The sequence below is a fragment of the Marmota flaviventris genome, chromosome 5 (assembly GCF_047511675.1).
Source record: "Marmota flaviventris isolate mMarFla1 chromosome 5, mMarFla1.hap1, whole genome shotgun sequence".
NCBI classification, from domain to species: domain Eukaryota; kingdom Metazoa; phylum Chordata; class Mammalia; order Rodentia; family Sciuridae; genus Marmota; species Marmota flaviventris.
In genome coordinates this window covers 114,500,879-114,514,020 of record NC_092502.1, presented here as the reverse complement: position 1 = coordinate 114,514,020, position 13,142 = coordinate 114,500,879, and the positions used below count along the sequence as shown (strand labels likewise).

At 32.9% G+C, this 13,142-nt stretch overlaps 1 protein-coding gene across 1 annotated transcript in view; it reads right to left on the bottom strand.

The window, feature by feature from the left end:
- Adamts6 (ADAM metallopeptidase with thrombospondin type 1 motif 6) overlaps positions 1-13,142 on the bottom strand; it is a 293,953-nt gene that overhangs the window by 126,391 nt on the left and 154,420 nt on the right. Inside the window, exon 10 of the mRNA XM_027951608.2 lies at positions 6,199-6,345. Within this exon, the coding sequence (XP_027807409.2) occupies positions 6,199-6,345 (147 nt within the window). The remainder of the gene's footprint in view (positions 1-6,198; positions 6,346-13,142) is intronic.

Below are 13,142 nucleotides of genomic sequence, written 5' to 3'. Positions count from 1 at the left end.
TTTAATGTTGTCTGGTTAAATATCTAGACAAGTCTTGTTCTCCTTTTCCAGTATATTTTTACAGAAGAATAAAACACCATGTAAAATAAAATATAGAAGAAAACCATATGTATCTTTTAAAAATGAACTATATTTAGGAATATCATATCAATGAAGGTCTTTTGAAATGTTTGTTTACATTTTGTACAAATTAGCAAGGTTTGCTAAGTCAAGTGTCTTCTAATCAAATAAATGTGGGGATATCTGCACAGCTGATTCCAATTGTTTTTACATTCCTATACATGCACGTGTAGTACATTTTCTTCCTAGTAATCATATCTGGTAATATAGTAAACCTTGATTAATATATCTGAGGAATGGGATATTTTTCATATCTTAATTCTTAACTGAGGGTTAATCAACAAAAATGCTTTTTTGCATAAAATTATCAAATTTGCTATTTTCCTGCTCCTTTTAAGTTAGTGAATTCTACAGATAACAATTACTATTTATCAACTTTTAGAAAATAAAAATTCTGGATATTATCATGCCTTCAATTTATCAATTATCATGAAATGTTACATATATAGATACAAAAGGTAGAGAACATGGATCTGAGAGATGTGGATTTAAGCCAGGAAATGCTTTTCCTCGTTTTTTTCTTAAGAAAACTTCCAAGGCTCAACTCCAATAATTTTCCCCTTACAGGTAATAATTTTTTATAATAATTTCCTTGTTTTTCTTAATAATTTCATTTCTCAATTATTCACCTGCCTGTTTTGGACCTCTATACAAAAGGAGTTATACCATAGATTTTCTTTAGTAACTTTGGTTTTTTGCTCAATATTGTGGATATAAAGTATATGATATATGTAACTGTAGTCTATTCATTTTTATTGTTCTTTAATATTTCACTTAAGACTATGCCACCATTATTTCTCCATTTTTCTATTAGTAAATTTTGAGATATTGATAATTTCTGGCAATTGCACATAATGCTGATATGATTATTTTTTATAAATGTCTCCTGGTGCAAATGTGTGAATGCTTTTTATTTCATAAAATTATTACTTAGGAGTTTTTAATCTTATATTCTGTAATTTTCTCATTTTAAAAATGAGAAAATTTTCTCATTTTTTCCCCAAAATAGAAGTTTTGGGAAATTTTTATTTAATCTAGAGTTACAACTGATTGAGATATAACCATACAATTCTTACTATATTGAGTCTATTGTTATTTATGCTATCAAAATAATAGTACTAGTAATATTACATACAAATTTTCTCAAAATAGCACTTTAAAATAAGTGGTTTGTGACTTGACATCATAAATGCAAATTCTCCACATAAGGCTCACATATTATAAATTAAATGTCAAGTACTATTAGTCTTCATCTATGAAATGTTATAAGTTACTATTGTTATTATAGATATACTTGTCCAGTAAAAAGTGAATACATAAAAAGTATGCTAGGGAAATATGTCATTATTTCCCTAGTTAACATCATATCAACAAAGAAATTTAATCCTAATTAATATCTATAGAAATATGGAAATTATTTAATTTTTACTCTAAGTTTGATAATGCTTCTAAGACAAGGCAAAAATATGTATTAGTTAAAGAATGTGCTTCTTCCTTGATTATGAAATTCATTGTAATTCAAAGTATATTTACATTTATAGAAATCCTTACAGTATCATATTTTTTTGTATTCTAATTTAGAGATCTTTTATTTACATAGTCCAAAAATTAGCCTTGAAAATAGGATTTTGAGCCAGAGTTCAGTCTTCAACTAAAATTTACAGATCCCCAGGTAAAATATGTCCCCCGGCTTTGTTTCCAGAAAACATGATGACATACTCCTAATTGGGAGTTTAGATTTATTTTGACCAAAATGATTATATAAAGTATAGATCTTTGCTCTAAAATATGATCAATTTGCAAAAGGAATCTGTCTATATAATTCTGTACATATCTTAACAGTCCCTTAACAACAACAACAAAAATTTAACATTTTATTCCACCTCCTTTCTTTTTTCTCAACCATTATGCTAATACACTTAAATTAAGAAAAACTCAATTAGGTTGATATCAGCTATAGCAAGTTAGGTCTGGTTTTTAGGGGTTTTGTTTTTTAACTTTTTCAGTACTGGGGATTGAACCGAGAGTGCTCTCCCTCTGAGCTACATTCCCAGCCATGTCATAAAATTTTATTTTGAGACAGGGTCTCTCTAAATTGTAGAGGCTGGCCTCAAACATAATTCTCCTGCCTCAGCTTCCTGAGTTGCTGGGATTACAGACATGCACCACTGCACCAGACTAAGCCAAGTGTCTTTGCCTACTATGTGCTCATAAACTGCTTTATCAATCTTCATGAAACAACTGTTTTAACTAAGAATAACAAATGTGATAATATATTTCAGTAAATGTAAATCTAAATGTATTATCTAAAGTCAAATATTTTTACTGTCACCCTCCATATGACTGGGATATCTGAATATAATTGAACTTGAGGCTGTCAAGATACAAATACTATACTGCCCTTTTACTCTATCTTCCCCTCCATATGTAATCATGACTTATCAAAGATATATGGTTAGAGCAAGGTTCCCAAAACATGTCAGATAAACAGAGGAGGAGAAACCTGTTTTGCTGCTTTTTAGATACTACGGTTTTTATAAAGGTCCTACCTATAAATATTGTTTTCCATCTCATACATTGATATTGACCTTCAAAAGTAGTTGCTAAAGAGGAAAAAAGTGCTTTGGCCATCTTGCTCACTTTATAGCACTTCTCTTGTAGCTCTATTCTCACCTTTCTTCCTAGTTCACTTTCAACCAGTGCATCTGAAGGCATTCAGCCTCCATCCTTTCTGTGAAAATGGCTACTCTGTATTTAACTGGGAACTGCAGGAAATGTTGGTATGGATCTTTGATAGTTCAAATAATTTAACAGACTTTAATTTTAAAAGTGCAAGAGTTGATTTACAGAGCCCCCATAATTTTTAAATACAATATGAAGTTAATCTGTACTATTGCTAAGTGGTGGAGAATGTATGAAAACTGGCCTAAATTACTGCTGACTGCCTTCCACTGCCTGGTAGATTAGCCCATAGTCATCAATGAGTGTGAGCCATGATACCAGGTTCATCTTTCTCTACTTTCTAAATTAATAAATAAATAAGTCCCGCAGGCAGATAGGAAGAACACTACCTGCAAAGCCGTCGACGAAAACATCAGAAGCTGGCATAACACGTCCATTTTAACGGAAATGGGTTCTTTATTATTTAATCAGGACGGCTTCTGGGCGATTCATGAACCACTTATTGAATCACCGAGTTTAAGAAATCTGAAAAAAAATATTGGGAGTTGGTAAACACCATCTCCTGATTGATAAATTGCACCTAGTGTTTCAAAATGACATGACTTTGTATTCTACTGGCATTTAAAGGCCATAGAATTGTTTTCAGTTGAACATTGTGAATAGTGAAGTTCTACAAATCATAGAAAGCTCATTGTTAAATCCACCATCATCTTTGGCCTGTACAATCACTAAATAGAAAAAGGTATGCATTTTGTTGGCTGGGCTGCAGTTACTAAACAATTCATCTTTCAAGATTTCTTTTTCTTGAGAAGAGAACCTAAAATAAAGTGTTATGAATCCTTTTGAGCCAACTATAATACATAAATGTAATTTCAATCCTTGATCAAAATATCACTGGATTTTTAAAAATATCATGCATAGCTGTAAAAGCAATTACATTCACTGCATTAATAAAAAGGAGTAAAGAAAGTTACTACTATATCTTTGTGCTCCAGTGAATGGACCTTTTTACAGGCCCTTGTGTTTAAAAATCTTCTATTGGTTGGACAGATTATAATCAGATTTGTTGAGTTTATTAATAAAGAAGGTGGGGACAACCAACTTTTCTCCAAGTCGCTACCCATTTTCTTTCACATCTATCTTTTATTGATGGTTTTAACTTTGTGAGCATTCCCATGAGGATGCACAAGAGAAATATTTTAATAAAATACAGGATAAATAAGCCCATTAGAATCCTGTCAACACTCATTGGGTTTATATGTACAAAATGAAAAGAAGCAATGAGGATTTAAGAATGCCTTATAGATTAATTATTTTAATTAATTCAGTGGACCACTTTATAGCATCTGGTAGTAATTCTACATCTCTCACCAAACCAGTGTTGATTTCTTAACTGTATTTTACCAGCAATTTATGGATTCTCTTTGGTAGTATCTTAACATTACAAACTAAATAAGATCTGGCAGGAGATCAAAACTGATTCATGTACGTATATATGTATTTTAATAAGGGAAAAGAACACACAAACTTATTACATGCCTAAGGCATGAAAGTATTAGACTCTGGTCCTTTTATTTAGAATACAGAAATGGTACTACATAATGAGTTGTGTAAAAGCCAATGGGATGGAAACAGTAGGAAGGAAAAAAGAAAATGGTCCCCTTGAAAACAAAAGAAGGGCCACCATAAAATATACACTGGAATCCTGAGTGTATTACATAGTTTATCTTTCTGATGATAGAGATTAAGATTCTATTATAAAAAAATGAGCCAAGTCAAAACAAAAATCCAGATCTGGCTTTATTTCTAGGGAAAGCTGACCTTCAGTAATGTTTAAAATTTAGGTAAATTGTATCATTAGAAAAGTATATAACTAGTGTTTTGTATTTAAAACTACCAAAAAATGTCAAATTCTCTGTGGTCTATCTTTATAGTTTTTCAGTTAGTTTGGACCAAGGAAAGTACAGTGCTATAATTTTCTATTACAAGATTAAAAATTGTTGGAGTATAACATGGTTATTCAGAAGAACTGCCTTCTGAAATGAATTTCCAACTTCTTCAATTTTATTATTACCTTAATTAATTGTAAAGAGCCCATTTTTAACTATTCCTCTTTTTCTTTTTTCCTTTTTTGCAGTCCTGGGGCTTGAACTCAAGGCCTCTCTCATGCTAGGCAAGTGCTCTACCATACAGCTATACTTCCAGTCCTATCTTTTGATTTTTGAGTAAAGCACTGTGTTAGGTAATTTAAAAATCTCATATTTGAGGCCTTATACAAATATGAAATGTAAGTTTTCAGAATATATAATCTGGCTAGTAGTGGATACAAAGAAAATGTCTAGTGAGTACTTTTAACCTGTACAAACTATCTGAAATTTTACAATGCAATCATGGTAATATAAGCACATTTTAATATAAACGGTATTTTAAAACGCATTTCTGTTGTTTGTGCTTTATGTATGCCTCTTTTTTCACACAATATTTATTATCTCCTCCCCAAGGAAAAAATAGCATTAACCAGATATAGGCAATGGTAGAGCAATAAAGCACTGAAACCTTAATATTATTTAAAATAGTAATATTTATCATCTAATGATTGTTTATTAAGTGTTTTACACATATTATAGCATTATACATAATTATATATATAACACCTAATGATACAAGCATTATGATTTAAACTCATTAAAAAAATTAGGACACTGAATATTAGAAAGTTTAAGTAACATGCCCAAACTAACACAGGTAGAAAGTAAGACCTAAGTCTATCATTTCCTCAAATTGAATCTGGAAGCCCTGTGCAGGAAGATGTGGAAAACAATCTCTTTTCATAAACATCTCCTTTCTCTTCATATTTAGATAATCAGACTCTGGTAATATACATTGAAAGATCAGAAAAGAAGTTCCCAAACTGCAGAAGATAGGTTACTGAATAAATCATTTTCTCAAAGTGTTCATTTCCTGGCTGTTTGATTTTTTGTTGTTGTTGTTTGTTACTATTAGATAGTTTGGCACTCCTACATGTTCAGTTTATTTACCAACATAATAAAATATGAAATCACTAAATTAAAGTTTGGTTTATTCTCTATTAAAGGTATATAAATGTAAATTCTTTCTGAAATTTTTTTCTTGCTTATTGAACAATTCTAATCGCTCATATTATTAATCCCATTTATATCCTTGTTCCCCTTCCTCTAGTTTATTCAGTAAGTTTTGTTTGCACATGAACTGAAAAATTTGCCACAATCTTATATTAAAGCCTGTGGGTATCAGCCAGAAATATAACTGGGCCCTATAAAACAGACTCATTATGCAAAATTTGAAGCACTACATGTTAGGCTTCTACCAATGACTTACTTTTGGAGCAATTAATCATACTCTCCAGAGATTACTTACTCAAGAAAGCTGGTGATATAGTCTCGACTGCAGGCAGACCAGGAAAAAGGATTGGTATTTGCAGTAATGTGAGCTGCCATAAGTTTTGCTGCTTCATGACCTTTTGTCCCACAAGAATTTCCAATTCCATCATGGTTCATACCAAAACTGTTTTAATTAGGAAGAAACATAGGAAACATGAAAGAAAGAAATATGAACAAAACAAAACAACAACCCCCTATACACCTTAATTTCCTTATCTGACCACTTATTAGCCTTATCAGTATATGCCATCTATCAAGATAGACCAGATCCTCTAAAGAAATGTAGGATTAATGTTAAAGAGACTTAGGAATAATTCAGTGATACAATGATATCTAATTCTCTTTATACTTATTATATTCTCACATTCTCTCATATGATACCATCACTTATTAAACAGAAAAAGGAATATATATAACCTCACTTTATAGAGGATAAAACTCAGATTTAGCAAAGGTAAATGACTTATTAAAGTCACACAGTAAGGCCTGAAATTGCTAATAGAACCTGTCTTTTAACATGCTAGTAGTGTTCATCCTACCTCACTATGATGAATCCACAGGGAATTATAAAAAGACGGCTATGATTCATTGAATTCTAGGTTGTAGAGCAAACACAAAAGTCCTGTTCCTTAACACTGATAAAGAAGAATTACATAAACATATAACTTATGTCTATGTGAGTTTAGTGTGTTTTTAAATCATTTGAAAAACCTCGATACATTTTAGGGTTAGGGTTTTTCTTTGCCCAGGCCTCCATTTTTCAAAGATTTTCTTTGTCATCTTTTCCCTATGTCTTATATCCATGCTTAATGCTATCAGTGTGATCTTGAAACACACTTCAATCATAAAAATAATTTTCTTAGTGGAATATATGCTCACTACATATGAAAACAGTTTAACTTTTTTCAAAAAAAAGTATTTATTTTTTAGTTGTAGTTGAACACAATACCTTTTATTTTATTTATTTATTTTCATGTGGTGCTGAGGATCGAACCCAGGGCCTCACACATGCTAGGTGAGCACTCTACTGCTGAGTCACAACCCCAGCCCAAACAGTTTAACCTTTTTTTAAAGTAAGTAGTAGATGAGATCATTAGTGAAAGCAAATATTAATAGTTATCATCTTGGCAGTGCAGACATACTGAAGGTGTGTAAGAAAAACTGAAAATATAGCATTGACCTGTGTTTTATACAGGTTACTGTTGTAACTACAGGGGAATTAGTGAAGTAGGAAGAGAATGGAGCTGAGGAGAACAGTTGTAAGATAATTACCAATTGAGAAATGATGTTGGTCTGAACTAGGGCACTAGTTCAGATAAGTGGGATTAGATTTGAGACTTGTTCAGGAACAGAATGGGTTGTACTATGAAAAAGTTAATTGATGACACATAATATATTCACAATGTGGGACAGGGAGGATGACAACCCAACAATAAGCAAAGACATGTATGAGATTATCTAGTACCCTAAAGTAAAATACCCAATAATCTTTCAAGAACACTAATTAGTATTCTAGTTTAACAGCAACACACTGGAATCAACCTCCTTCAAAGGTCTTCCAGGAATGTGAAGGTGAAGTTTAAAGTGGATTGAATTAAACTATACTCTTTCAAAACAATTTCTCTCAAAAAACAATATTCTCTCAAAAAAAGCACTCACCTACTACAGATTTACATAGTGAGCTCAATAGTGTAAATATGCAAAAAAATAATATTCCCCATTGCTCTTAAAAGTTGATGTTACTAATACTACTATGATTCTTTTTAAGTTGTGACAGTTTTAAATATACTATTTCTTTTTAGCAGCAGTCTTATACAAACCACGGTGCCATGTTAAGACAGGTGCAAGAAGGCATATAAAGATTTAAGATAATCCATTTAGAGATCCTCAACCTTCTTATGAGCTCTTCTAAAAACAAAAGTGAAGCTGCTACTTTCAAAATCATATTTCTTTCACCTTACAAAATAACAGCATATCTTTTTATCATCTGTAACATTACAATAGTGCATTGCCTTGTATAAAAACCTGAGTGCCAAGAAAAGAAAGCACTGGACACATTTGGTATCAGTTTTAGGAAAAAAGTGTGAATCGTAGTAATTGGCTTTCATTAAACCATATCAATTAGTTTCAAATTCTTTACATTTATCAACTTAGCAGGAGAATATAATCAAATTAATAGTTGACACATTGTTAACACTACTTTTTGATGATGGATTACTATGGTTATATTTTGACAAATAATTTAAAAGGAGTTCAAAGAGTTGAGCAATGTTTTTGTAATAAATTCCTTTTAAATCTGTCCACTTAACTATGTGAATGAGTTTTCTCAGCATTCATATTTATAGAAACAAATATAAGAATTGAATTGATGATAAAATTCTGCTTCATTAGATATATGCAGTAATTTTTAAAAATCATCTAAAGATACATCTTCTAATAAATACTTTCATAATTAATTAATCATCAAAGTGTATAGTATATTCTTTCAATCACTAAAAATTATGTATGATGAATAGTCAATGTTGGGAAAAGTATAATGGCAGCCGCACCCCAGAAAAAAAACCCCAACACGGTGCCTAAGGACCTTCTCTTCTTACTTTCCCCTTTTTCCACTGGCGTGAAAAGTTCCCTCGGGTGTGAATTCTCCCGCCAGCGCCAATATTTCAAATCTCGATGGCAGGGAACCTTAGCCCCAATAAGAACTAATTCCTTGGGCTCCGGAACTGATATCTGGAAGAACTTGCCAATAATAGGGTGGCCCGCCATTTATCTAAGCCCTGCCATCTCTCCTTAGATCCATATAAGCACACAGCCTTTTGCAATAAAGTGGAACTCTCCCAGGCGAATTGTCTTGTGTGGAGGCTTCTTTTGACAGGGTAAAGTTTCTAAGCTGCAAAGCCTGAGTTAAAATGTAAAGGACCAGGCATTGTAAACCTGCTTCTAAACCGCAAAGCATGGGTTAAATTCCTGAGGCAGTTAAGACAATGCCCTACTGGCCATTTAGTTGATTTATAGCCTAAGATCCTGTGCAGCTTGTCATGTAGACATTCAGGGCCCGAACCAATCAGTTTAAATGTAACCCCCTCCTTAGGAATGACCTATCACTCCAGCCAGCCCTGTTCCCGCCAATGAATGTACTAATCAAGTCTAGGAGTTGTTGTTTGATTTTCCCGTGGTGTAAGGTGATTTGTTAAAGGAGACTGTGATGTATGCAAAGCCCCCGCCCTCCCCAAAAAGTGTACTTAAGCATTGTTCAACCCCTGCTCTGGGCTCTGGGCTGCTCTCCCTTCTTGAGTGAGCACGGAGCCCCAGCGCGCTGGAATGGATCCCCAATAAAGAAATCCCCTTCTGCAATTGCATGAGTCAGTCTCTTGGTGGTCTCTTCTTCCGACGCTTCGCCGGTCCCTTACACTTTCAGTCAGCCCAGAAGAAAATTTTTATTTTCTTTATGATCACAGGAAAATTTTTAATGTAATTTTAATTTATATGTTTTATTGTAGAAATTCATAGTTCAAAAATTCTTCGAGTATAAAACATCTATTAAATATACTAGGCTACATTAGAATATCCACCAAAACAAAATTCTAGAAAGGAATAGGCATATTGCATTAAAAAAGGGGGGGAGTGTGGTTTTTGGTTTTTTTTAATGGGTTCTCATAATAATTCCCAGTGGCCTCAAACTCCTGGGCTCAAGCAATTCTTCTACCCCACCCTCTCAAGTGGTTAGAACTGCAAGAGTGTGCCACTGTGCCCAGCTAATTTGACTATAGAAGAACCTGCTTGTGTACTTTTTAAATGCATAATGGTAGTTACTAATTACTATGGCATTTAGATTAAACTGGATATATTTTTTAATTTTTAAATTTATTTTAGTTGGATAACAAGTTATTTCTGAGGTTCAGAACTGCATACTATAAATAACTATGCAATGCTCTTAATCTTTTAACCTAGGTCTTTAAAATTAAAAAAAAGCACTCATCCATCTCTTGACAGTATTTCTACATGCCATAAAGCCTTTCCTATTTAATTAAACTGAATATATTTAAAAGAGGACTATACTAATTTTATTTTCAAATATCAAAAGTTGAAATACTTCAGAAGTTCTCACTTTGCAATAATTTAAATATAGAAGAAAAAATTTTAGACATCCACCAAAGCTACACAATATGGCACATGGTCTTTTAAAAATTCCTTCATGGTATATATGCAAAATGATTTTAAAACTAATGAATTCAAGTAACCAAAGCCCCAAATCCTTAGTTCTAGTTCTATTAATGGTCTTTATAGTTTATGTGTCAGTTGCAGATAGTTGTCTTAGGGATTTATGTTTCAGCTGTATAAGAGATTATATATTTTGTAGTCTGTATGTCAAACATAAGAAATTCTGGAAATGATTTGCCAGTGTTGAACAGTTCACTTATCACCACACAAGGTGAATGGAAGTTTATAATTGCCATTTGTGAGATCATCTCAATACACACACATACACACACACACACACACACATACAGTAATTGAAAAAAATTCATTTTCATTTATTTTAAAAAGTTCCCTCCTGAGAAAATTCTATAACTGAAGAGTTTGGCAAAAGAAATAAAACTCATTAGTGATTGGAGACAATAAGAGAAAATGTCACTTGAAAACTATCACATTGGCAAAAATTAGCATGTTATCTAAGATTAAGTGTTGGCACTGGTGTAGAGAAACAGGGATCTTGATGCATAACCACTGTATTGGGAACAGAGAAGCTCTTCTGGAGAGCAAGCCAGCAGTACTTAGTCAAATAGGCAGAAGCATTAAGATTCAGCAATCCAATTTTTTGATACATATCTCAGAAATATTCTCAAAAGGAATATTTTGAGAATGTTTATGACAGAATTATTTATGACCACAAGGGGTTGTAAATAACTTATGTCTGTCCCTAGTGAATGGGTAAGTAAACTTTAGCAGATGTATATTATAGAATACTCAGCTAAAGTTAGAAACAACAAACAAGATAGATTTCTACACATAAATATGGGTGGATGTGAAAAAATTAAGAAGAGAACAAGGTCTTAAGAACTATACTATATAGTTAAACAAAAATTACATACATGCTTTTGAATAACAATGGCTGAGAAATTGTTCCAGATTGAAGACTAAAGAGATCCAACTAAATACAATGTGTTATGGTTTGGATATGAAGTGTCCCCTAAAGTTCCTGTTAATGAATGAATGTTCAGAGGTGATATTATGAGATTTGTAACCCAATTAGCCCATCCTAGTTTGAATGGACTAACTAAGTAGTAATTGTATGCAGATGTGGCATTATTGAAGAGGTAAGTCCCTGGGGGCTTATCCTAAAAGGATGTACCTTCTCTGTAACCCCTTCCCCATTCCTCCTCCTTCCTGATTCCACCACGAGCTGAGCAACTTTATTCTGCTGGGCCCTTCCACTATGATGTGCTGCCTCACCTTAGGCTCAGAGCAGTGAGGTTAGCCATCTAGCAACTGAGACCTCTGAAATTGTGAGCCCCAAATAAACTTATTATTGTTGGGTATTTTGGTCACAATGACACAAAATCTGACTAAACACAGTGAAAACTGGATTAGGGAGAAAAAAAATGCTATCAAGAATGCAGATGGGACAATAGATGAACTTCGAATATAAACTACATATTAGGTAACAGTGGTATATCAATGACAAATTTTCTAATTTGATAATTGTACCGTAATATAAGAGAATATTCTTCTCCTTAAGATACACATGTTGAAATATTTAGGGATAAGAAACAGTAAGTTGTACAACTTACTCTCAAAGAGTACAGAAAAAGTACATGTATTCATTTACAGAAAGAGAAAGCAAAAGCAAATGTTGCAACAAATTAACAATTTTTTAATGGGGTGAAGGATACATGGGAAATCTTTCTTTAATCACAACTTTTCTGTAAGTTTGAAATAATTTCAAATTTAAACAGTTTAAAAGTAAACACATATACATAAAACAACCCATAATATTTTACAATTCTAATATATGTATCAAATTCTTTAGAGAGGAGGGGAGAAATGTGGATGTGGAGATACACACACACACACACACACACACAGTTATTAAACAAGTAGGGTCCTTGCTGAGACTGAGACAATGTTGCTATGGCATGACCTAAGGACGGACGGATGGATGGATGGATGGATAGACAAAACTAGCTCAAACTCTCAGCTTTTGAGTTTCAAAAAAATTATAATTAAAAAAGAGCAGAAGAAAAATAAGAATAAAAGAGTTTGGCAAACTGAGGACAACCCCAGTGGGTGAAGAGTGGTGATGGGAACATCTTTATGGTTGGTTTTATGTGGTGAATAAAATATTTCTTATTAAATAAAGCTAACGATTTACATAAAGCTAGTGATTCTCATTTGTGGAAGGTTTCAGGAACACACACGTGAGCGCATGCGCGCGTACACACACGAAAGATTGGGGGACGGAGTTGGAAGAGACGGTATTTTGGGGGTGATTCTCCATATCTTCCTAGCTGTGTCAAGAGCACAAGACCCTAATCACTTGCTCTTTTCTCAGGTCACATTTCAAAGTAACTTTGAGAAATGAGGTAACATGTCCCCTTTGACAAAGAACAGGTCAACTTACTATTTGCTAGAGGAATAGCAGATTTCTCAAGCTCAATGTTTCTAAGTTGTGATGCAAATTCTCTCTACATGTATATCATTTATATGGGTCATATTGTGTTGCCTTTGTAGAATAAGGGGCCAATAGAACCAGTGTAATATGCTGATGGCTATGTTTCTTGCTGTGCTGTGAGAAATAAAATTCTTTGTCTCTGACAGGAATATCATGTCTTTTGCATCACTCCATGCAATATTAATAGGAAACTCATCAGATTATATGTGGAGTGAAATCAAATCTCAAATCCAGTCTCTCTCTCTCTC